The 27,666-nt window shown below is 39.9% G+C and overlaps 1 protein-coding gene across 1 annotated transcript in view; it reads left to right on the forward strand.

Annotated features, from left to right (window-relative positions):
- Positions 1 to 27,666, forward strand: part of cdkal1 (CDK5 regulatory subunit associated protein 1-like 1) — a 257,115-nt gene that overhangs the window by 101,937 nt on the left and 127,512 nt on the right. The window contains exon 8 of the mRNA XM_006795862.3: positions 4,425 to 4,528. Coding sequence (XP_006795925.1) covers positions 4,425 to 4,528 — 104 coding nt within the window. The remainder of the gene's footprint in view (positions 1 to 4,424; positions 4,529 to 27,666) is intronic.

Consider the following 27,666-nt stretch of genomic DNA (forward strand, 5'->3'; position numbering starts at 1 on the left):
CGTTCCCATGCAACTTGAAGTGGGTTTTAACTGCCAATCTTTTTCTGAATTACTAATAACCCCTCTATTCATTGCTCCTAATAGGTCTTAACTTCATTGTGTCAGCAGTCTTTGTTCCTTGACTCCATATTATTTCGCCACCTCCACTTTGACTTTGAGATGACACTAACTGCAAACTTACAGGCTCGAGGCATTGTTCAGCCATATAACAGCAGTTTGGAGATTTTGTTTGCTAATATACCCACTTCAGCGTCTCCCCGTCTCGACAATAAGCGCAATGACTAATCTTGCTTTACAATTTGCATGGCGCTCCGACTTCCCCTCGCAGTTTAAGCTTTGTTTTCATAATTGCGTTTTGAAGCTGGCACAATACGAGCCCCGACGAACACTAATACACACCGATGGCTGTTTTCTAATTAATGTGTAGCTTTCTAATTAATGTCTAGATTCTAAATACTTATCACTGAGAAATGATTTTCTTGTTCTTAATATGCAGCACAAGGGAGCCTTCCCGAAGGGAACTGTACTTTGTTTGTGTGCGTGTGTGTGTGTATTGAGGCAGGCTTACAAATGTATAGAGGAACCTCAGGGTTTTCCTCCCTTTGTTACCTTTTCAAGGCTGCAACCACACAATAATCTCTCCGTCTTCATCTCACACGCGCACACACGCACATTGGGGAGGTAACCTTTCTCATTGTAACACATTGATGAACTACACTGTTGTCAGGTACAACAGCTACCTCTGTGGTTTAATTAACTGGGACAAAACAGAAGAGGGAGCAAGGACAGATATAAAGTAGGCCGAGAAATATTTGGATTTAATTATCAAAGTGCGTCTTTACGTCACTGCAGCTGCTTAGTTTTCCTGAATGGTAAAAGCAGCTTTAAAATTGTTGTATTATTTCAAATAATTTATCATCCATCGCAACTTTAATACAAAGTAAAGGCGTGCATGTGCCTGCCACAGCGAGTGAGGGACACGGGCTCCTCTCTTGCGCTCAGCGTTGGTCTAGTTGTCACAGACCGTCCTGGCTAATGGAGAAGTCGAAACCGCTAATGCATTGTTGTGATACTGGACAAATGTTCAGCAACAGCAGCACACTTGAACACAGCCATACGAACGCACACACATTGCACGTTACTGATGCAAATACACACAGACACACAAGCAGGCCACTGACTGTCTCTTGAGATTAATGTTGGTGTGATCCATTCAGCTGGGCCTGATCACATTAAGATGGATTGACCCCCTGGTGGTGTGTGTGTCTGTGTCGGTGTGTGTGCACGCACACGGGGTCCCATCTGTCTGTGTTTTCTCCACAGCAAGGTCCTGTGACCTAGCTGCCATCTTTAGTGCCCTCAGCGAAGCAATACTCTGAGAAGGAGAGATGGATGGATGGATAGCTCTGTTTTCTTTAACCGTTGTGGTGATTTGTGTCATTGAAAATTCTTCTGCTATTTTAAATGAATGTCAGAACGATTATAAGAGAGGGATTGCAGCATTTTAGTGTGCAAGGTGTTAGATGGTCCAACAAATGCAGTGGAACAAGTGGATCGACATGTATAATGGAGCTGTTTGCACCGTAACAGAATAACCTCTTTTTTGGTAATCTTTAGGTTATTGCGTGTTACTTATTTTTGACAAAGAATTTGTGTAAAGTTGTAGTGTATCTGCTCTGTAGATAGACTGTGATTAACCTTTTTTTTTTTTTTTTTTTATATCACTGGTTTAAATGTGATCCAGTATTTAACTATGAACCATCAGAGTAAGAACAGTTGAACTTTCCTCTATGGAACATATATATTAGGGATGCAGCGATACTGGTATCGATATTGAACCGTTCATACAGTGCTTTCGGTTCAGCACGCATATGTATCGAACAATACAACATTTTTAATTTATTTTATCAACTTTTCTTCTGACGATGCTGTCTGTGTTGAGAGCTCAGTGGATCTGTGTTCAACTACTCCGCCTAGGCTGCACTGTTGAGTGCAGATCCACTGAGCGCAGGGCAAGCTAGCAAGACAGAAGCTAAGCTAGTTGCAACATGGCAACTGCCTCAACGCTACCCAAAATTGAACCTCCCCCACCCTCATTCAGATGTGGCGTTTGGAACTATCTTGGTTTTCATGTGAAGTATGATCCTGAAGGTAAGCGCATCATGGACAAAAGTAAAACAGTATGTCAGATGTGCCACACAATGCTCAATTGGTGGGAACTAGTGCGTTAGTGCAGTTAGCTTGTTAAGGTGTTGATGCCGTCCAGCCCCACGCACGGGGCGATCCGCGGTAACTCGTTAACGGAGATTTGCCGCATTATGGCGTTAATGTCATTTTAACGAGAATAACGCTGAATTTTGTGTATCGTTGCACCCCTAATATTTATATATCACTTCTTGTATATGGATTACATAAAAAAATGTTACCATATTACAGATGATCCCAGCTTCCACCTGAGAGATGCTTCACAACATTACTCACTGGATAGTGGAAATTATCAGGATTAACGAATCCACCATTCCTACTAATTGAAAAACATGATCATTCTTGAGCACAATATTGTTTTATATGTGGAGTAATATCATAGTGTGATTGTTGGTGTCTTTTGTGAGGCATATGACAAATTCTGTCCTTTGTGCTTCAGGTTTCTGGGGATCAATGTTATTTTTCCTTGAATGTCAAGGATGCAGTTTATGCTTACTGTTTTTGTTTTTGGACCATAAGGCACACCGGATTATAAGACGCATTAAGCGAAGCAAAACAGTCAGATAATTCAAACTTTACTCAACTCATTCTTCTTGCTTCCTTTTTCGAGCGAACCAGAACAGAGCTGCTTTTAGGATGCATATATAACAAATCCGAAGCATTGTTTTATGTTACCATGATCAGCTTTAGCAACAGAGCTGTACCCAATGTATTCCCAAGGTTAGAAGCCTCCATTAGTAGTGCTGTGCTAATGGACAGTCAGGTTTTCTTTATGAGTAGAAGTACTGGCCCATTATTAGCTATAATTGAGTTTGTTTGGGTCTTTACCCCCAATTACTTTGCAGTATTTTGCTAATGAGATGCCACAGCGTTTTAGTCAGACTGACCCAATAACATGTACTTGCAACTAATGGAGCTAACGAGGGGAAAAAAGGCAGAAAAAGAAAAATGCATAGAAATAAAATTAGATGGAAAATAGAAAATACAAAGATGTCATATGCTCACGTAACCTCAGAAATTCCATGCCAACAACAGTTGGCTGGAAAAGATGTTAAATCCATAAAATGCACCTGAGCGAGACTCTGTTATTTTTGTAATACTGTCGGTTTGTGTGTGTGTGTGTTTTACCATTTTCAGTTTAATATAGGATGTAATTGATTTGCAGTTCAGGATGTTAACACATCGCACAAACTTTTTTTAATGCCAGGTTGTACTTTTCAAACTACAGTGACAAATTTGAGGTCTGAAATTGAATCCATATTCATCAGATGGTTTTAATAGAGTGTGTTTTGGTTGATCTTCCCAACCAAGCACTCTCCCGGAGTTTACACCCTGCCATACTCAGGGCTTTAGTGTGAGGCAGTTTTATTTTTGTTCTCATTTTTCTGTTCTGCTTCATTCTCCTTTCCCTTCCTTTCACAGTCAGTTTGAATCAAGCCTCTCTTCTTTTTCTCGAACAAAACAATGCGGCGACTCTAGCGTTTCCACTGTTTGCCTCGGTCTTTGAGACAGCTGTCCATGGTCACTTCTAATCCTTTGAAATAGTTTATGAAAGAGAGAGCAGTTTTAACTCTCCCCTGTCTTTTAGTGCTTTTCCTGAATTGACAGGGCAAGCTTCATTACTTTCCTTTTAACCTCCTAAGACCCGAACTCTTTCTCTTTGATTTTTGGGCATATTGGGGCCTGATGAATGTAAAAACAAAGAATTATCAGATTTTTTTTTTTTTTTTTTTTTACCTTATTTTTGTTTTTAAGAAACATGAGAGCCACAAATGAGGATATTCATTTAAAATTTTGATAGAAAAGTAGCAGTATAATGTCCTCGTAAGTGGATATCAGGCCCATGTAGAGCAAAATTGAGTATTTTTTATTAAATAACCCAAAATGTGATGTCTACATATGTGGACGGCAGGTCCTGGGAGGTTAAGTCTCTTCTGTTCATTGATATATTTTTTATATTCCACCTTCACACTTTGAGCTGAGTATAGTTCATTTAAGTTGACATCCATTTCCAATAGCATTGGTGAATACAACCAGCTGCTTTCATTTGATGTTTAATATATTATTAGATTTGTGCCGTATGATATAAATGGAGCACAAAAAGATTGAAACACAAGCCACCAAAGCAAAAAACATGTTTTCTTCAATAAAGTTAAAAGTGAAGGTTTGCTCGATCTTTCTCTTTTTACATTTTCTTTTGTGTCCTTCTGTCGGTTTAGGTGTCTGAATGCGTGTACCTACTGCAAGACGAAGCATGCAAGAGGAGACTTGGCCAGTTATCCCATAGAGGAGCTAGTGGAGAGAGCAAGGCAGTCTTTTCAGGGTGAGTACCTTTTCTCTGTAGACAGACACACACTATCACTACACAGGGCTGTGCAATTATTGAAATTTCAATTTCAGTTACAGTTTTGGTTTAGAACAAGATAGCTGAGCTAAAAAAATTAATGTGACACATTCTTGTTTTGCCTTGGGTTATAAATCCAGCGCTCCCACTTCCTTTTCTCCTTTATGTTGGTGGATTTTGACCCTGACTGTGCTCGAATTGAGTATAAAAGGTTGTGTCGGTGTCTCTGTGGTTCAGTCTGGTTGTGGAGACACTTAAGTTCTGATTCAGCGTACTCCTGTGTGTGTGTGTGTGTGTGTGTGTGTGTGTGTGTGTGTGTGTGTGTGTGTGTGTGTCCTATTAAGAGGGAGAGGTTTTAGTAACACATGTTGATGTTTTTGTTCTTGGGTGGAGGGTCCAGCCATTTGGCTCTAGTTTGATGCCAAAGGAACAGCTGTTGTGCGCTGGCATCTGTTCCTTAAGAGCACACTCCCAGAATCCCTAACTGCACAGCAGGCCATGCCTCTGTTAGAGCCCCAGGCAGGTCAGTCAAGGGCAAGTCTACGCACTCATGACACAAGTGGCTAACTTAATTATCGAGGCGCTATCATCCATTTTATGATATGCATTTTAAAAGCCAACTGTCTATTAAAAAAGCCTGTTTTTCATTTGTTTAAACTAGCTAGGGTCACTCTGGTATCCCTTTAACACCAGCGTTTATCCATGAGCTCATTGTGTTTCAAACTTTGCTGTAAAACTAAGTGTTAATGCACAAAATCTCCCTGCCAAAGACATGAAAAACAATGACAAAAATCCATTCGTTCTGCCATTAACTTTACTTATTTCACAGTAATCACAAAAACATGCTTTCTCTTTTATAACAGCGTTCTAGCCTCATACCTACAGATAAAATTAAATATATAAAACCTCTCGCAAAGTATTGAAACTTCTTATTATGCTGTTCTTCACCCCACTGCCGTAAGAACATCCCACTAACAGGACTTGCCTGGCTGTTGTGTTCTGGACTCTTAGGATTTACTTGTTCAGGTTGATCCTGGCTCCCAAATGCACTACTGATAATACTAAGTGTCATGAAAATCATTATTAAATCATTAAAAAGTTGTTTTGTGTTACCTTTGCGCCAGTTTTCCATCCGAGTTCAAGCATCGCACCAGGGATGCCTGTTGCGATGCTTGCATGAGGAAGAGATGAATAAATTCTGTACTGCATTGTGCCAGGTGTGTTATATAATTTGCTCAGAACTGATCGGATAACGCTGGTGTCTGCTGTATTACTTCCCAAAAGAAAATATCCTTGTGTGCTAATTGCTCCTGCACAGCTAATAGAGTACTTTAATTGACATAAATAACGAGCCTGGAACTTTCAATGCAACGTGAGTGCTGGTCTTTACACAACCTTCGATATTAGGGTAATTAACCCTCCCTCCTCTCAAACTCCCCCCTCCCCCCCCCCCCCCTAAAAAAAAAAAAAAAATTAAAAAAAAATAAAAATAAACCAAGAGTCCACCCTTGACAAGGACACGGCTTTTAAAATCCCATCCTGAACCCTCTAAAACAGCTGCATCCATGCCACTGCCACAGGGTGGGCAGTCAAGGACAAACTCACCAGCTGCTTGAACCTTGGTGTGTATTTGTATGTTTTTACGATTATGGTCGTATGATTTGGGTGAAATCAGGAGGAAGAAACGCACCTGCCCGTTAGAAAGACAGGGTATACTCAGACTTTGGGAAGACACATGCATAGATTTAAAAACAAGTTTAGCTTTCATTGCTAACTACCAACAATAAATACATAAATCAGTATATACATCTTTCACTCCTAATTTCCAGGACCTCATGCACTACAATGGATAACCTTAATAGGCTTGTGTGTGTCATGAGCAATGCTCATTCCAAGTTGAATCTTAAATTTAAATATAAACTGTAGTCACTGAATTTTTATCGTTCTACCTTTTGGTGTAAGTTTGCATTTCTCTGTGTGTCCAAGAAAGGGATTGTAGGAATTCAACTTATATGGAGGCACACTCCTGTACACTGCCAAGAAGCCATCAACATGTACAAGTAATAATCCCATGTATAGACAGACTGCTGATTGGTTAAAAAGTGTTTTTTTTTAGTTCACCATTAAGAGGAAGAAGTGCAAAATTAAAAAAAGCCCCGGACAGAAGATTAAAAAAAGCATGTGTGAGAAGCTCAAACAGGAGATAGAATTGAGTGTTTGTGCTTTTTTTTTTTTTTAAACACTAACACAAGTTGCATGGGCTGCACATAAGGACCCGCAATAGTACAAACACCAACCAGAGTTACCCACACTACCGGATACTTCAGATATTTTTGTCACTGTCCCCCAAATGAAAGCACTCCACACTGCACCACTACACCGCTGCAGGTCTAAACGTACAGAGTCAAAATGCCCATTGTTCACACAGCCCCCGTGCTGGCTCTGTGCCAACTAGGAACCAAAAGGGGCCCAGCCCACAATTTGAGAACCACGGGATTGGCACAAGTCTGTGACATGAGTGCAAGTCAGAGTGATGTCCTCTGAAGTTATGGGAACTGTCTGCGCGTGTGTTGAGTGTAGGGTGGGGAGTAATCCGTTACAGCACAGGAAATATGAGTGTCAGAGACAGTTGTTGTTTTGAAAACACAGAAAAAGGAAGCAGAAGGTTATGATTTACAGATAGCTGGAATTAACAGAAACCGACATGGACAGTGAGATGAGAAAAGATGCGAGGTCTCACCATCCAAACCTTAGATCTAATCTAAAGGGAACGTGCAGTTTGCTAACCTGTTTCTTGTTGACTGTTTTCAAATGTCTCTCTCTCACCACACACACATGCGCACATGCACACACACACGTGCACACACATCTGGTGCAGCAGGGCCCCTTTTTCTCTCACTCTCACTTTATTTATCACCTTTTTTCTAACTCTAACAAACTGAACCTCACAAATAGACGCTGCAATTTGGTTTGCTATTTGATGGCTTTTAAGTAAAACTAGGCCGCTTCTACGAATGCTAATTTTGATTGGCCAGTCAGCCCAGCGCTGGGGGTATTTGATTGGTTTATCTAAGGAATTTTAAAAGGACTTATAGGATTTATTCGAATGTGATTTGAGGTAAACACTTTTCATTCGCGCTGGGAAGAGAGTGAGCGAGTGTGAGCGCACAGCTTTTAAAGTAATCTGAATTATTCAAATGTATGAATTATAATTTTTAACATCAGAGAGGTTTGTTAATGCATGCAGGTAATGGAGGCTGGGGATGTCACGGGAAATGACAGGGGTGTGTGTATGTGTGTGTTTGAGAGAGTGTATGGGTCGGAGAGTGGAGGGGTTCATGTGTGTGACAAACACGTGCTGGGGAGCTGAGTGGGTTGGTTTGCGTGTCAGTGGGAAAGCATGGGTGTATATTCTTCTGGAGATGCCAATCAAACCCTACTTACTGTGAACACTCAGCTGTTTAACCTCAGCTTTCAGTTTCAGCTTTAAACTTGGATAAAATGTCTCTGCCGTTCTGTTTTTTTTGTCAGCACAGAGGATGCAGGGATGTGGTTTGTAAAATTTAAGGTACTGTTACTGGTTAAAAGCGTCTGGGGTTTAGTAGTTACATGTGACCAATGGATAGTACTAAAGTTTGAATGAGAGGTCGCAGGCACCAGCCTTAGACAATAAAGGGCAGATTTAAAAACTGACAGTCAGCATGTAGTTTGAACTGATCCAGTGTGCGGATCACCCCCACCCCAAAAAACAATACACGTCTTAATGGAGACGGATGGAGTGCTCTAGAATGTTCTTTCCAAGAGTACCTGTATATAGTCATTAATAAACTTAGGATTCAAGCCATTTATGATGTAGGGCATACTGACATAAGGACATTTTTAGACTGACTTGAACATTGTGTACAGAACAGTGCTTAACAAACACATCTTTAGATCTGTTTTTAACCCCCCAATTTCTACAATTGCATTTCGCCCACATGTTTAGTTCTTATTCTGTCGTAAGTCATTCTGTCTGTAAACACAACAGCTCGAACATTTTTGAAGGAATTATGAATACGCGTAGGGCTGTAGAGTGGGGTCAAATTAACATTGTGTTACAATTTGGCTTACATCTGCCAAAGTCTTCAAGGTCAGCTTGATGATGACAATAAGCCTTTAAACTTAGAAACTATGATCCTATGACTGTGGTGTGTGTTGTAGTCATAAATAAAGAACCATATAAATATTTCAAATGTGTCACTTTTGACCTCTGACCTCTCCTTCAATATACAAAGCGATAGTAATACGAGTTATTTAAAATGACTATAAGTTTGTAAGAATATGTTGGCATGGAATACTTTGAGTTTTTTAAACCAGCTACAACCTGTCACTGTCCTTTACATAGTCATTGAAAAAGTAAATCAGATATATATGTATGTGTATATATATATATATATATATATATATATATATATATATTAGGGGTGCAACGATACTCGTATCGATATTGAACCGTTCGATACAGTACTTTCGGTTCGGTACGCATATGTATCGAACAATACTACATTTTTAGTTTATTTTATCAACTTTCCTTCTGACGGTGCTGTCTGTGTTGAGCGCTCAGTGGATCTGCGCTCGACAGTGCAGCCTAGGCGGAGTAGTCGAACACAGATTCACTGAGCGCAGGGCAAGCTAGCTAGACAGAAGTTAAGCTCGTTGCAACATGGCAAATTGAACCTCCCCCACCCTCATTCAGATCTGGCGTCTGGAACTATTTTGGTCTTCATGTGACATATGACCCTGAAGGTAAGCGTGTCATGGACAAAAGTAAAACAGTATGTTGGATGTGCCAGCAATGCTCAATTGGTGGGAACTAGTGTGTTAGCGCAGTTAGCTCGTTAATGTGTTGACGCTGTCCAGCCCCACACACTGGGCAATCCGCGGTAGCTCGTTAACGGAGATTTGCCGTGTTGTGGCGTTAACCTCATTTCAGATTAAGGCTGACAGCACTAGTGGGAACAACGAATATGACTGCACATTTACCCGATAGCATCCTAGTGCAAAGACAAGTGGAAGCAGACAAAAACAACAAGCACGCATACAAACTTTACCGAGTCATTTAGACAGCCGTTAGCACATGATTCTCCTTATGGGGACCTGATATGTTTAATATGCTGCTGAGAATATAGCCCAGAAGAAGCGTATAGTATAGCTTTTATTTTGGAAAGAGACATTTCTCTGTAATAAACTCTCTTTTCCAAAGATGAGTGATTCCTCAATCAGATACAGGGCTCGCAAAATCGCTAGCCCGACGTCCCGGGGCTAGCGATTTTTCCAGTCTGGCTGCCCTGCTCTGCTCGTCGGCCTATCGTAGGAAGGAAAAATATATGTCAATGCTTTTGCATTCTTTCGGAAATGTAGCTGGGTAATTATGTCATTGGCATCAGTGAGCCACTGTCAATATGTGACATATTGAAATCGCGTTTGAATTTGCGCTTGTTTTTTGCTTTCACTTTGCAATCGCGCGAACGGTGTGTAGAGAGCGACAGTACTGATTGGTGAGTGATGATAATTTGCGCACCAATTCCTCTGACATCATCTTATCAATCGTTAGCTTACTATGCAAACATGACAAGTGAAATCTCCCGCAGCAAGCTTAAACATGTGAGAGGTTGATCGCGCAGAGAATCGCTGAGCGTTATGTGAGTGCGTGTGTAAAAGCAGCAGGATATATATTTTAGTTCTGCTGAGCCAAATAAGACAGGTCAGGGTGAAGAAGTGACAGCCAAAGAAAAGCTTACCACAAAACGGAAAAGTTATGACAAATCAGACTATAAGGCAAAAAGAAAGTGCAGCTTTATGGTTTCATGGACAAAAGAATTTCTGTGGCTGCAATATGACAAGCTAAATAACCAGGTCTACACATAAGTGGTCCACAGGTGCGCATTCGCTGTCAAAATAAAAAACGTGCACAAGATAAGAAGTTGCAACGCGTGTTTGCATACATAAGATTTTCAGGAGGAGGACAGACATTTGTTTAGAACTCATAAAGATGTCGAAGAAGCTCCTTTAAGCAATTACTTTGGTGTTCCTCCACCTCCAAAGAAATGTCAGGAGTCCGAACCACAAAAGAAGCGCGTATTCTCGGAAAAGTGGTTGCAGGAGGTGAGCTGGCTTCAAACAAATGATGAACGCACAGAGAGGTGGTGCAGAATGTGCCGTGAAAATTTAATAAATGACAAATTAATAAAAAGGCATGAACATTTTTTTTGTATCGAAAAAATATCGAACTGTGACACCAAAGTATCGAACCGAACCGAACCGTGAATTTTGTGTATCGTTGCACCCCTAAAATATATATATATAGATAGATAGATAGATAGATAGATAGATATAGATAGATAGATGTACTATTATTGTTATGCATGGCCCGGCGATATGAGGCGCTAATAATATACAAACTACAGATCCCATAATGCAGCGCTACAGCCTCCTTGCTGAACGCTAGGCTAACTGGGAACATTCCCGCGTCAATCAAGTCAAACTTCTGTTATGGCGAAGCTAGCCGCTCACAATGGTGGAGAGAAAAGTTGATTCTGACAGCAGAGCCTGTCATCACCGGTGGGAGACTGAACATATGTTTACAGACATTGCTGGTAAACCCATGTGTCTTATTAGTGGAGCTAATGTGGCTGTAATTAAGGAATTTAATTTAAGACGGCACTACAAGACAAAACATCAGGATAAGCTGAAAAGCCTAAATGCAGAAACTACAGAAAGTAGAAGTCTAAAGAAGAATCTGACATTTCAGCAGACTTTTTTTTACCAGAGCAAAATCATAAAGTGAAGCTGTTGTGAAAGTAAGTTTTATTGAAGCAGAGGAGCCAAATCAGCCCGGTACCACTCTGAAGAGCTGCATGATGAAGCTGTGCGACGTCTTGCGTCCAGACAAAACGCAGATTTTGGCAAATGTGAGCCTGAGCAGAAATACGATTGCTGATCGGGTTTGTGAGATGGCCACTGATTTAAGAACACAGTCGTGTGAAAGAAGCAAAAACTTTATTGCATACTCTCTTGCTGTTGATGAAAGTACAGACATGATGGACATTGCACAGCTGGCCATCTTCATCCGTGGAGAGGAAATATTGAACATTAAATCGATGCACGGGACAACGACAGGAAAAGACAATTTTTAAAACGTATGTCAAAGTGTAACCGACATGAGACTTACAACAGATGGAGCGCCGGTGTTGTGCGGTGAAAAAAGTGAAGCTGTAACAAATGCACCAGTGCAACTTGCCTCACTTTCCCTGTTGCCAAGTAATGTTGAACCAAGTCAGCGGACTTTGCTGAACTGCACCTGTTAAAGTTTATTTTTTTAAGTTTATTTAATCTGGAATAATATTCCTGTCTGTTTTTATTCATATTTATGTTTAAAAAATATTGTTTTAGTGTGTTCAATAAATGTTTATCTTGTTTGGTCCGCAACCTAAAGTGTGCTTTGAGTTTTGGCCCCCCTGTGTTACATGAAGTATCATATCACACGTCACAGTTTGTGTACAACCCATTTACAGTCTCATTTAACAGTGATTGTACAGAATGAAAGACATGTTTTATAGCTTAAAGCTCTGAGACCTGCAGATATTCTGCCCCTGAGAAGTGTGATGGGAGACGAGTAGTCGGTGTGACAGGGAGGTGCCGGGGCCGTGCAGAGAGAGAACTCTATTTTTGTTGCGTTCCTCAACCCCCACTGCGGCAGATGCCTTGTCATTTTTGTCTGTCAGTAGGGTGTTTTTGAAATGGCCTTGTCTGAAACAGGATGTGACGCTTCATAGATACAGACACACTGCTATCATTCCAACATGACACACTACATTAGCGTGTGACATGCGTCTCAGCAATCACAACACAGCTTGAATTTTTGGCTCTAGCTGGTGTTGGCATAATGAAAACACACGACATGAAACCTCCTATCACCAATATTTCTTCTTCTTTTTTTCTAAAACTACCAGCTGGTGCTTTTCTCCCACGTACAAATGATTGATGCGCTAAATTCTAAAAGGGCTTGTTCTTGTGCTGGAAAATCTTTAAAAACTTCTTGAATATCCTTGAATCTTGCAAAAAAGTGTGTGAAATGAAATTGTTTCTGCATTGCCTATCTAATATAATACTATCAGATTGACGGTTTTGTGTTAGCATTGCTTTAAAAAAGGAATAAAATAGGATAGAGAGATTTAATTTATTTTAGTGGGCTGTAATATATGGTGAAGTTCCACTCTAGTTTGTGGCTTGAGTGTGATCTTAGTGCCATTTCTGATATGAGCCATTGTGCTCATTTGTAAATAAGTAGGGAAGTTTATTTATTTAAGTTGGATGACGAATGACTTTTGGTTATTTGAGAAGAATTTAGAGAGATTTATCTGCTATATCGAACTTATATATAGAACTTTCAGCCTTTTTTCAGACATTTACAGTGATGCTGAGTGAAATTCTCAACTTTAATTCCTTTAATTTGAGGTCATAAGTTCTCAACCAGAAATAACTTCTTTCATTTCTGACTAATGATCCTTTGGGTTTGGGAACTGTCTTTGGGATTGGTCTTTCAGAGAAAAACAAACAGAATGGGATCTGATCTTTCCAGTCCTGATTCTGAGACTGTTATGTTAAGGTCTCTCGGTCTGAACAGGCAAGCCAGAATTCTCATGACTTTTATCTCATTTCCCCGTCTAAGCAAAAAAGATAAGTCTTCTTTCCATACTTGAGTGATTGAGAGACAAGCTGGGAAGTGTAGTTTTAAGTAGCCAATGGCATCCTGAATTAAAATATCTTATTTAGTAATGCCACTCATATAACAATTCTGCAACTCCTGATTATGTATTAATATGTTATTCTCCATAAATATGCATGGCTCTTGCACATCAGCTTATACATGAAAGACTATCTGCTGACTTTAGTGGCCTTCGTGCATACTTCTGTATGACAGCGCTGTGCATGTGACATCTTTGTTATTGTTCTTTTCATCCATGTGTATCAGTTCAGGGACGTAACCAGTTCCCGCGAAACTCTGATAGTGGACAAATTTCAGGAATGACGCAAACAACCAAATTTAGAAAAAAAAAATAAAACAATCTAGTCTGAGCAAAACATCTGAGCACAAAGGCTTGTGGTGTGAATGTAGCAGAGGCTCTGGACTGTCTCGAGTCAATAACGACTAGAAAGGCAGTCGGCTGATACTTCTGTTTGCTGCCTGGATGCCTCGGGCTATTTTGTGTTTGAATAGAATACGGAATAAAATATTCATTTGGATTTTACTTTTTTCTTGTAATATCAGGAGGTTTCACAATAGCATACATACTTAAAAAAAAGCTCTTTTTCTTTCAGGTTCAGAAAGTATATATGTAATATTGGAGTTGTTTGGTGGTGAAAAAGCTTTACAGATTTTAGAAGGGCTTGAACAACGGTTGTAAAATTCTAAGCAAAGTATTGAACTATATAACACCCACAAAAAGATATCATCTGCTTTCCCCCCACATGACTCCTGGCATCAGTGTTGAAAGAGATATTAGCAGAAATGGCACTGCTTAGTTCCTTGGTTCCAGCTGGATGACATATGACAGATAGCCACAGATAGACGGGCAGATATGTGGGCTAGGTTGTTGGCTAGCTCCAACATCTGTGACAGGTGTCAGCTCATGTTTACCTCTGCCGCTGCAGCTATGTGACACATGGACAGACAGTGCTGCCAAAGTTTGCCAGGAACGATCCTCTATGGGTGAGCGGTCCATGTAAGTCAGGTGTTCAAGCTAAAGTTTTGTGCGTTTGAATTGCACCTTTGCTCTGCTGCTTGGCTCAATACATTTCTTGCAAAGGCTGTGGAGTTGTGAGTGCAATGTTTTACAGAGAAAACCAAAAGAAAGCTATAAATTAAGACTCACAAGGTCAAAAATGGATGATATACGTGAAATATGTGCACAGATACAGATGGGTATGTAATGTAAATTGTAAACATGTAGATGGAGGTAGTGAGATTAAATAAAAACTCACACTGGAGGTGAACAAACCGCAAGACTGAAATATTGATGGGAGAGCATTGATCATAGTTGAGTCACCAAAGAGTCATCTATTAGAAAGAGCATGTGGAAAACTGCTGAGCATGCAAGCGGTAACACAAATTTCCTGTGTGGAGGCACTCGCATTCATTATTCACAGAGAAAGCCCTCTCACAGAAGCTAAAAATGGATTTTCTAAATCGCTACCAGGCCGATAGCTTGCTGATATTTTTCACTGAGATGTGGAGGTTCCTCTGTGTGTGCTCTTACTGAGTAATCGTTCAGGCTCCGGCAACAGTTTCTCATACTCTGGGTGTTGTGGAGCAAGCAAACTCATTAAAGACTGCAATCTCACATGAACACATGCACTAGAGCTCAGACAACGACACACGAAGAATTAATAACAATAGTTACTCGATTTGATTTGTTGTCAGGTCTGTTTTGGTGTTTGTTTGCATGTTTAACTGAAGCAAAACGCAAATTAAAGCACAGACGTAGAAAATCTCGGCTGTATGGAATACAGTTTTTAAAGATCCGGTGTAATGGTCTGTGCAGCAGACGGGGAAATGCTGAGAGCTTGACTATTGGAAACTAATCAATCTGGCGAAATCAGGAAAAGCTCCTTTGCACTTCTGTGACATTGTTATATACTTCTCAGTGTACATATGAAGCAGTGTGTGAGACTGCTCGTGAGATTTGTGGTTTTGATTGGAGATCTTTACCTCTGCATGGAGATCAGGAGTTTGTTTACCAGGTTTCACGAATAAAAGAAAAACTAACAACTCCTTTAGAACAAACAGTTTTAATATGCTTAACATTTGTCTGCTGTTTTCTGTTGATGACAAAAAGTATTTGATAGAAAAGTGGTCTAATCCTCGTTAAAAATATAGTTAGCCTCAGTATGTCAATTCAATTAATCGGTGTAACATTTTGGTGTAATTAATAGAGCCTCATGTATCTATATTGCCCGATATTAGTTACTTTCACATGTATTGTAGGGGTGCAACGATACACAAAATTCACGGTTCGGTTCGATACTTTGGTGTCACGGTTCGATATTTTTTTGATACAAAAAAATGTTCATGCCTTTTTAATTTGTCATTTATTAAAATTATAAATATATATTTTAACTCAAAAGTACAGTTTTTAAATTTAATGTTGCTGAAAAAACAAAATAATAAAATAAAATAAATCTATCTGATCGAGGAATCACTCATCTTTGGAAAAGAGAGTTTATTACAGAGAAATGGCTCTTTCCAAAATAAAAGCTATACTATACGCTTCTTCTGGGCTATATTCTCAGCAGCATATTAAACATATCAGGTCCCCATAAGGAGAATCATGTGCTAACGGCTGTCTAAATGACTCGGGTAAAGTTTGTAGCATGCGTGCTTGTTGTTTTTGTCTGCTTCCACTTGTCTTTGCACTAGGATGATGTCGGAGTAAATGTGCAGTCATATTCATTGTGTTCCCACTAGTGCTGTCAGCGTTAATCTCGTTAAAATCACATTAACACCATAACGCGGCAAATCTCTGTTAACAAGTTACCGCGGTTATCCCCCCGTGCGTGGGGCTGGACTGCGTCAACACGTTAACGAGCTAAAGGCGCTAACGCAGTAGTTCCCACCAATTGAGCATTGCGTGGCACATCCAACATACGGTTTTACTTTTTTCCATGATGCGCTTACCTTCAGGGTCATACTTCACATGAAAACCAAGATAGTTCCAAACGCCAGATCTGAATGAGGGTGGGGGAGGTTCAGTTTCGGGTAGCGTTGAGGCAGTTGCCATGTTGCAAGGAGCTTAGCTTCCTTCTTGCTAGCTTGCGCTGCGCTCAGTGGATCTGCACTCGACAGTGCAGCCTAGGCGGAATAGTCGAGCGCAGATCCACTGAGCTCTCAACACAGACAGCATCGTCAGAAGAAAAGTTGATAAAATAAATAAAAAATATTGTATTGTTCAATACATATGCGTACCAAACCGAAAGCACTGTATGAACGGTTCGATATCGATACGAGTATCGTTGCACCCCTAATGTATTGGTATCTGAATTTATAACAGTCGATAAATGAAAATGAAGAAAGTAAATCTCTGTACACGATGGGCGCAATTTGTTCACCACATGTCACTTTGAAGCTGACGGCTTGCTGCTTGCAGATATTCCAGGCTCTGGCTGTCTAGGTGACCCTTTGATGTATTTACTCCTTTATGTCAATCACCAGTATCCTTCCCTCTCATTGGTAGTTGCTTCATTTTCTTGCCTGGTTGTCACGTTGTTGCAAATCACTTCCAGCGTGAACGCAGCTTATGGAGGATCCGGGAGAAACACTCTGATGTTGCATAGTTTGTCCACAAGAGCAGCGGTCCCCAAACTATTTTGTGCCACGGGCCGGTTTATGTCCAACAATATTTTCACGGAGCGGCCTTTAAGCAGATAAATACAAGAAATAAAACCAGTACTGGTACCCAAAAAAGGAAGATTTGGGAAAAGACCCAGGGAAACTGAGTTAACGAGAAAAACGAGAATAAAAACTATCATTTTAAAAATGAACTGATTTTCATATCAGTGTCGTAACGGCCAACAGTAAAAGAAATTCCATGAAAGAAGATTATTTATCCATTTTTTGATTATTAGAATAAGATAGTGAAGAGCCAATTACATCATGATTTGTATGTGCAAAATGAAACTGCTCATTATCGCGGACATGTTAGTGTGTTGTGCGTGTATTGGAGTGTGTCGCTGTGCGCTCACACCAGAAGAGTTAAAAGCTGCTGAAACTAAAGGCGGCGGCGAGGGATTGGTTCTTTTCTACTTTTTTCTTTTTTTTTAATCTCTGTTGTGATACCATATTAAACATCTTTGTGACATTTTGTTCTTCCAGTGCAGCTAAACTGCTGTTGTCCTTCACTTGCGTTGTTGCCTCTGCATTCTTATTTGACCTCTTTTAATTCTTTCCCTAGTCTGGACAAAAAAGACAGCAGAGGGTGGTGTGTGTGCGTGTGTGTGTGTGTGTGCGTGTGTGTGTGTGTAGCATCTTGTCCTGTGATTTAGTGCCAAGCTGGCAGCAGAGAGTAGTGAATAGGGGGCCCATTTCACACAAAGAGGGCACATACACACAAAACTCGCAGTCAATGCCACACTGCAGGCCACCAACCACACACCTGGCACGCTGCTATTATGTCACCAGCGTGTTGTGTATCTGTGTGCACAAGTGTGTATGTGCGATTGTGTAAGTCCAGCAGACACCATCTGCTCTGTACTCTGTGAACTCGTGTCCACACCTCTCTTCTTCCTGTTCCACTTCACCATAACGTACTTTGACAAAAAACACAACAAAGTAAGCAAAAGCTACACTTGGTGATCCTTCTGTGTACTACTAAATGTACATTATAATTTAATCTGGCAACAATTGTTGCTATACTTGTATGAGACTTTCATACAAGATTATTTATATTCTAGAGTTGAGTGCATGTTATTTTTTCCTTTTCCTTTTTCTCACGTCTCTTTCCTCTTATGTCACTTTATCTTCCCTCCATGCCTCCTCAGCTCAATCTGTCTTTTATTAATTAATTTTTTACTCCCTGTCACTTTGAAGTCAGCGTGTGCTACTGTATTTAACTGCTGTGGAGGACTGTGTGGGGGGAGGGGGGAGCAGTTCCCTTCTCAATCAATAGGTGGCAGTAGGACACTTGGATAAGCCCGCAGACCATGCGCTTGCTTCACTGGTCTTGTTATTGTCTGTAGAGCTTTGCACACATGCCCACACTGTCTCTCGCACACTCTGAGAGTCAGCTTGTGTCTTAACTGCTGTAAGTCCTCTGACTCACATTTGGCTTTTATTTCCTTCTCGCCAAAAAAATGTGCCCGTGCCTCTCTCTGTATGTGTGTGGGTTCCCTTTCCCAAGCAGCTGAGCGCACTACTGTTGATGTTGTTTACTTGCCGACTTCCTCCTTGTTAGTCCATGTGAATCACAAAAGACAACAAATAACGTGACACCCTCTTTCTTTGTTATTGTAGCCTTATAAATATTCGGAATGATTTCCCGCTTAAAGAAGTTATTTTCATGTTTTCTTATTTTGTTTCCTCGTGGTGGCAGTGGGTTGGGGTGGGGTGGGGGGCAATCATCTTTTCATTTCCCTTGTGATCTTTCATGTTTAGTCAAGCTCTGTAATGGTGGCATAAAAACAAAAAATTACTGGTTTGATTTTTTTGGGGGGTTTTTTGGCCTTAGCCTTTAATTACATCATATCACAGCATGACTTTTGTTAATTTATTACTTATTCTGCTGTTGTTTTCATACTTTCATCACTCTGTTCTGGTAAAAGGAGTTATGAAAAACAGTCATGTATGATGGTGGATACTGATTTACATGATCAGTTGAGTCCAGATCATGCCTGTTACCTAGTGTCATACCTGAGATTTAATTAAAGGGGGAAAAAAAAAAAATCATTTTCAGTCGAGTGTTACTGGAAAGCTGTGAAAACCACAAGGTTGTTTCCATAGTCCCGAAACGAAACAAAGGAAAAAGCCGCAAGTGGCTCAAGTCCTCAAGTTTGTCTGCTTTGAAGTCTTGTCTCGGAGGTTTAAAGGCAGAAGAATCTGAGATTAATTGGGCTGTTTAATCTACACAGTTCCTTTGTAAGCTTTTTGTGAGTGTCACAAAAACAAAAAGCCTTTTCGATATCCTGAGGGCTTAAAGTTTTTACCGTGTGGCATATTTGTGTCAGATGGATTTCTGTGTGGGAAGAGCGCTTAAGATGAGTGAAAGTTGAGTACGAAGTTGTTTATAGCAGCACAGCAACAGATTAATTTAGGGTGTTTTTAATCGCAATAAGCACTTTCCCTTTCCATCTTTATTGTTTATAATTTTCAAGTGGAGAGAAGCCTTTTTTTCTTATTTTATGATAATTAAACTGAAGAACAGCTTGTCATATAACATCTGTCTTTATAAAACACAACAGTAAAGCAAGCATAAGTCTGGGAAATCATTAGCTTGTCTCCTGACTTAGACCAGCATAGCCACCTGATATTGGACCCACGACTTCCTGTTCTGTACACAAAAATAAATATGTGAATAAATACATCATTATTAGATTGTGGACTGTGTTTTTGAGTTTAATTTATTTATTTATTTATTTTTTAAATGGGCAATGTGTTTTGCCTTAATGGATATCAAATTGAAAATTTACTTGTCCTTAAACTTGAACTTTGGTTTCCACCAGGTCAACAGGGAAGTCTTCTGGTTCTGTAGCTTGTAAGTGCTTTGGTTTTTCCACCCACCCATAAACGCTTCAGGTTTATGGGGACAGCAGCCTAAGCAGAAAAGCCCAGACATAACTTCCCAGCCACATCCACAGCTTGTTCGGCAGAGCACTGAGGTGTTCCCAGGCCAACCAAGAGATGTAATCTCTGCAGGACAGGCTTGGCCAACTCCAGGCTTCGAGGGCCGTATCCTGCAGGTTTTAGATGTCACCCTGGGTCTACACACCTGAATCAAATGATTAGTTCATTACCAGGCCTCTGGAGAACTTCAAGACATGTTGAGGAGGTCATTTAGCCATTTGAATCAGCTGTGATGGATCAAGGACACATCTAAAACCTGCAGAACACTGGCCCTTGAGGCCCGGGTTTGGGCACCACTGCTCTAGGATGTCCTATGTTTGCCTCTTGGCCTCCTCTAAATAGGACATACCTAGAACACCTCTCCCAGTAAGCACCCAGGAGGCATCCTTCTCAAATGCCTAAACAACCTCTACTGGGTCCTTTTAATGTGGATGAGTAGGCCCTCTTTAATGACTGAACATAACTAAAAATGCTAAATTCCAGGATCTCATTTTTCAGTAACAACACAAAGCTCAGAACCATAGGTGATGATAGGGACGTCCATCAACCGGTAAATCAACAGCTTCACTTTTACGCTAAGCTCCGTCTTCAAAGCGACAGACCCAATCAGTCTGTCAGTATCCTACTCGCCTCACTCATCGACAAGACCCTGACATATTTAAACTCCCTTTTCCAGTCGAGGAATATGACCTCAGGCTCGGAGGTGCCGATCCTTATTTCTGCCGCTTCACACTCTTTGCGAACCTCTGCAGTACGAGCTGGAGGCCGCCACCCAATGAACGCAACAGTACCACATCATCTGCAAAAAGCACAGACGAGATTCTCAGTGATGTAAAACCAAAAAGCTGAAATATGCTAAACTGCATAGTTTAGCATATTCAACACTTTTTTAAATGTGGAAAGATTCTTTACGTTAAATGTATGCATTTTACTCTTATTTCCCATTATAGCTATTAGACAACTGACAGACTCCAACTTCAGGCTTTAACTTCACTGCATTTTTCCTCCCCATGGCCCACAAAAAATATAAACGGTCTGTCTGCAGAAGTGCAAACAGAAGTTTTTGGTTTCCAAAGCAGGTTATTGGCCTCCTACCTTTTTCCATACACACTTCACACATCCATCCACTTAACACATCACAATTAATTGGTAGTTTACCTGTAATTAACATGGAACCCACATCATGTTTTGTGATCAGTGCAACTCATTACGTGTGAAAGACAGAGAAATGATGTCTGCAGCTGTTTTTCTGCCTGGATCGTTCCATCACTTCACACTCACTAATGGCTCTGTTTACTCGTCTTTTTCTTTACCGACTCTGCTCTCTCACCCTGTCATTACAACTTCTTTGATCTTTCCTCTTCATCAGTCACTGGCACAGTCTTCCTCGTGTCCCGTTGTCGATTTGTTGTGTACATTTCTTTGTCTCCGAGTCTTTTTTTTCCTTTTTTAAACTTTTATCTTTTAAACATTTTTTAAGATTGTGTTCTCACTTGACAACTATAACCTTTTTAGTTTTTTAGTCTTGTTGTTTATTGGTATCAGAGTTTACTGCCTAATTTCCAACCTGTGTTAACTTATGTGTATTAATATTGCTTATGAAAAGCATAAAACCCAATTTATTCCTAAAGGGACACATCATCAGCAACTTATTTGTTTCCCATTTAGCTTAAGGAATGAGGAAAAACCAAGAGAGAAATGTTAGCCCTGAAGTTTGTTTATTTAGCCTTCAGTTTTAAATTAATTTTAAATGATCCATATTGGGATGAAGTTGTGTTGTGGATTTGCGATATAATTTATTAATCACGATTTTAGCTGTTTTAGTGCTGTTACATTAAATTTAATGGCTTCAGGCTCACATATAACAAACATATTTATACATATTTATACATTCAATCACTACTACTGTCAAGCTGCTCAAATCAGGCAAAAATAAGAATAGTTTTATCAGTAAACTGGTGTAGACTTATTTGTGTCATATTCATTTTTTTTCTTTAGGAATCAAAAGAAGTTTAAAAAGTGCCTTTATTTGGCAAACATGTCCTCATGTACGGTTATTCTACAAAAGCACACCCACATCTTCTAAGTGGAATTTATTTTATTTTATTTTTTATAACCTAGTGTAGTTTTTGTGTATTTGTGCATACGTTTGTGTTTGTCCTTCTCTAAAATATATTTTGATACCATCAGGGGGTCTCTTCACACCCCCTGCAGGAAGCAGTTCTCACATAGTGGGCTGCCCGTTGTTATAGCCACGAGCTCCTAGTGTTGGGTGACATGAAGGGGCTACAGGGTAGACAGCTGATGCACATACTTACGCAAACATAACAGAAGCTTGCTCACAGAAATATTTTGCAAATGCTGGAAACTACTGAATGTGTCCTCTAGGAAATGTTCCCTCAAACGGTTTTAGCTCAAACTCTTTGTGCTTCAGGTTGTACATGGCATTGCCCCTCGATAAACAACCTTTGTTTTGTCCCACTGCAGTTCAAAAATATTTACTCCATCGCATTTACTGTTCCAAAGCGTCTTCTGTTGGATGTTTTATTGTTTGGCAGATAGAAAAAGGCAGAAAACTTGATCATCATTTTGTACTCAATCTTCATCCCTCAGGTTTATGTCTGAGCTGTCATTTAAGCATCAAAAACACTTGATCAAATTTAAATTGTAGCGTTCCTGTTCAATGAAAAGTCAACAACATTCCTACCAGCAATACTGGCAGTGGCTTTAGACATTCGTAAAGCCATGCTTTATGGCAACACGGTTAGATGCAATCCATCAAATTTATGCTTTAAATGGTGGTAGAACCTGGACATAACACAGCCAGCTAATTCTTAGGGCTTAAACCTGTAGTTTATTTGAACTGAACTAAATTAGTTGATGAGTTATCAGACTTCACTGTCAAAACAACCACTGCATTTCACTGCTAGTTCACTTGCTTATGTCAGACTATGTGCTAGCAAGAGACTCGTAATCGCAAGTGTTTTCATTTGAATTTAAAGAAAGGTTTAAAAAAGGAAAAGGACATTGATTCAGTTCTTTTGCTCACCATCGGAATTACTTTGTCCGAACAAACTGCAACAAGACGCCAGTTGAACCAGTAAGATTTGACACTGGGCAAAAAGCACAGGTCTGTTCACCACACTTATTGTACTAAGGTTCGAAAATGAAAGGTAACACAAAGTCATTAAAGAGCTTTAAATTGTAAACAGTTAAAAAAGTGTATTCTAGTTAGATTTTTTAGGTTATTTTAAATCCTGTGATGGTTCAAGGCAACCCAACCTGCAACCAATATGCTGCTCAAATAATGAGCTCTTGCCTGCTCGTTGTGAATATTTAATGTTTGGTGTTATCAGATGGCATGTTCGTGCACAGTATGCAAATCATAGAAGTGGGTGGGGAGGTGTCATTGATGACTAAACCAAGCAGGCTTTCTTTTGATGCAAAACAGACTTATTTTTTGAGACTAAGGTTGAAGAATTCTTCTGCACTATTCGTTATAAAAAATGTTGGTTTTTTTTGTTTTTTTTAATAAAATCATGGATTTGATGACTATCTATTACCAATAATTTACTTTAACCTGAACATTAAACCACAGCAGTTGTAGTGAAAACATTTTTTTCTGTTTGGTGATGCACAGAATAGCAGTGATAATTTATCTTTCTGACACTGGGAGTTTAAAAAAATAATTTTTCGACTTTAATATGATGGAACTTGAGTAGTTCACCGCCAAACAAACATAAACCATGTGATGTCAGTTAGTACAGACAAAAAGGGCATTTTGAAAGTCATCTTTTAGTTAAACTGTATTATTTCTTTGAGTGATAAGAAGTTCCATTTTACAAAACATACTTATTTGGATATTTACTAAGATCTTTGACTCAGGGCACTAACTATACATTAGCTTTCTTGATGCTTGTTTTATTCCAGTTAATGCCAGTTTTTGATTGGTGAGGTAAAGGTATAATATATTCAGTATAGGTATACTGAATGAGTACTGTGGTATATGATATGGATTTGAACGTTTTAGAGCATTATAATATTAAGAGGATTTTTGTGTGGGACTCTATTTTAACAGGGTGGGCAGGAATGACTGCACATTAGGCGATGCTATTGAATACTTAAAGTGGCTGTAAGAGTAAGCAAATTGCTGGAGAAAGTGATAGAAAGATAAAAGTGAAAAGAAGAGAAGAGCTTTCAGCGATGTATAACGGCAAGAAGAGATATGAATCATTAAAAAGAAAAATGATAAGGGGAGACGATGGAATATAAGACAGAAGCGCTTAAAATTGTTTGATCTTATGGAATACACTATCACTTCCTGCAGCTTAGCCAGTGAGAGCAGTTTCCATTGGCAAGGAAGAAAAGAGAATCCTTTTGAATTGCATGGGTTGCAAACACACAAACACAAGCTCTGTACATGTCAGGACATGTCTTCAGCATGCATCTGTGTGTTTATTTTTGCCTGCCTCTGGTGGCAGTGCAGTATTTAGCCTCAGTAGTTCTTGTGATCTCATTACTCTTGCCAAACAGAAGCACATTTTAGCACATAACTTTGTGTTAATCAGGAGAACATTGCTTCACTTAGGGGATATTGTTTTATATGGAGTTATTGCTATTGGGCTTTCATGACTCAGACTCAAATGCATGACTCCAAAGCATTTCAGGTAAAAAAAAAAAAAAAGTTCAGAAGAAGCCCCAATAGTTTAAAACGATCAAATGTTGCATAGTAACAAGAAAAACAGAGGTTTTATTTACATATAAAATTAATCGATTAAAATATCCAGTAGGATAATTAAAAGCAGTCAGCAAACCAGTGTCATTTTGGGGAAAAAAAGCTGTAAAGTTTTGTCTTTTTGCTAAAAATGGTGAAAAATGCTAATCATCAGTGACAGCTGATTTTCTCCTTATCATAATTTTTTTCCCTCTCTGAGTATAAAAGACATTATCGAAGCCTTCACAAGGCGGCTCATACCCTTTTAGTGCTGATTAGACCTGCTGTAAACAGATAGAAACCAACTGCTAGCCTCGCAAAAATAAGGCACATATGAGACTTTCTAATTCTCCGTAGTGTAACAACCTGTCCACAGGATAGTACTTTGTCTTCTCTGAATGCTGTCACTTTATTTGATGTGAGGCCTAAATCAGATAAAGCATAAATAAATCTTTTGAGTTTGGAAAGAGGGCCCCAAAATGTAGTCAATATAATTGGCTTCGCTCTGAGACAGATCCTGAGACCTTAACCATTTAAGGAATTTTGGTAGCAAAAAGCAACCTTTCGCCTTAGCTGGCTATCTAGTGGTGGTGCTACGGCAGTGGTTTTTAAATTTTTATCCAGGAGCACGCCATAATTTCAAGGCAAACCTACATGTGTATCTACATATAACTGGTGTTATGTCATCTTGAATGTCATTATTTTATCTATGGATTATATTACACATAAAGACACTTTTGAGCAGGTCACCTTAACTTTTTTCCCTGTGCATTAAGCTTCAGTAGAATACAACTTGCATTCATCGCCTTATTGCTTTTGCCCAATCCAGTAGACCCTGGGTCCCAGGCTATTTTATAGTAGACAAAGTTTCCCTCAGAAGAGAGATTTGGTGCCCAAGCTTGTTTGATGCATTGTTTTTGAATTAGTTAACATCTCAGAAAAATTATGCGCTTCTACTAAAAAGTGCTGAAATACTGGCTACAGCAGAAGTCATTGGACTGGTAGTAGTTCCTCTTGATCGGGGCTTTGATCCAGACTATCTGATTTGTACTAACACAGTAAACTGGAAATTTCATTCTTAAATTTTTTGTGCATTTAAATGAAAATGCCTGGATGATGCAAATTCCCAATGCACATCTGGATTTACCCCCACTTGTCTTTGCACCAAATTTGGGAACTAGTGGGCTAGATGATTAGAAGAGGTTAAGATGGACTTGAACAGGTGTGCAGTGAGTAGAGACTGGGAACTGTGTGCATGAAGAGGAGTGTATATTCAATGTAGGGAAGTGGTATTCCTGATTCTTCCTCTTTGGTTTGAACCCCAAAGAGAGACTGGATCACTTTTTGCTAATAGCAAAAAGTATGTTTAAGACTAAGTTTGTGTTTCTTGACTCCGATAGTGGAGTAACGGTATTTTGTATGCTTTCCTCTCCTGTGTGTGTTTCTGTCTGTCCTGACACATTTCTCTCTCTAGCCACAGTCACTGTCACTCCAGGTCTTCGGCTAAACAAGTTGTTGAGCGTTTCTGCTTGACTGGACAGCCTGTCGCCACATCTGTCACTTTGCAGAAAACCCTGTGCCTGATTCCCTTCGACCCCCCGTTGCATGTTTTTGTGTCTGTGTGTATTGGGGGGGGGGGGGGGGTCAATTTAACTGTAAAGCTACTTGCCTAGTAGCTAAAACTGTATGTAGCAAGATGTTTGTTTTAGTTTGCTTCTAGACGTTTAGTTTTCTGCAGTAGTAGCCTATGTTGCAATGAACTCTATCTGAGATGCAACTCACAGCAAACAATTTCTGGATCCAACAATTAATTATGCACCAATTAATGTTGTTGGCCGAATGTTGTCTTTTTTTCCCCACCAAAATGACCTCAGACAAGAAAACCTCATTTCTGCCAATCAATACCAAAAAAATTACAAAGTGCTTAAAAAAAAGACACCAGCGAGGGAGGAAAAGAAAGACAGATGAAACAACATTGTCATCCCCTATGTAGCCGGTGTATCAGAGAAACTCGGGAGAGTTTTCTCCAAGCACGACATCCCAGTGTACTTCAGACCCAGCAACACACTCAGACAGAAACTGGTTCATCCCAAACACAAAACTCCAAAACACAGACTTAACAATGTGGTGTATGCTGTACAGTGCAGCGAGGAATGCCCAGACCTCTACATTGGAGAGACCAAACAGCCACTTCACAAGCGCATGGCACAACACAGAAGAGCCACCTCCACAGGACAAGACTCAGCAGTTCATCTGCATCTAAAGGTCAAAGGTCACTCTTTCGATGATGCCAACGTTCACATTTTGGACAGAGAGGACAGATGGTTTGAAAGAGGAGTGAAAGAAGCCATCTATGTCCACTGTGAGCGACCATCTTTGAACAGAGGCGGTGGTTTATGACACCAACTCTCTGCCATCTATAATCCAGTTTTGAGATCCCTTCCCAGACGCCTTAACACCTACTCACATCCTGGGCCATCTGACCTCAGGAAATCACATGATAGGGTGGGGCCAGGTTTCCCAATGAGCTCACCCGAAACCTTGGCTGATTGTGACCCACACCCGTTTTCACACCTCGGCTCATGTGATTAGGTAGAGGATCATCAGGGGGTCCTTTGTCCCTCTTTGGGGGGAAACTTCCACTGGGTTTAAATCTGGGACTCTACACCATTGACCCTTAGAACTGAAGAAGCTTCTCGGATGAGAGGTGAAACGTCTTCAAGCAACTTAAACAAGTCCAGACGCTTTTCTTTCCAAGCTCCTTAGACTACAATGACCTGGATGACTGAGAACCTTCACAGATATATAAGGAAAAGCTCCTTTATATTTTTCTGTGTTTTATCCTCAGTTACTTTGACACAAAGGCATCTGCTGTTATGCTTACAACTCTGATAAACTGATGAAGTTGCAGCTGTATTTTGATACTGAGATAGTTTGTCTGGGAATTTCATTTCCAAGCAGGGACCTCAGAAACACCCCTCAGGGTTAACAGGTGAACAAAAAACAAAACTTTCAAATGTTTTATTTTAT

Source organism: Neolamprologus brichardi, chromosome 11, assembly GCF_056152115.1.
Source record: "Neolamprologus brichardi isolate AB-2024 chromosome 11, ASM5615211v1, whole genome shotgun sequence".
NCBI lineage: Eukaryota > Metazoa > Chordata > Actinopteri > Cichliformes > Cichlidae > Neolamprologus > Neolamprologus brichardi.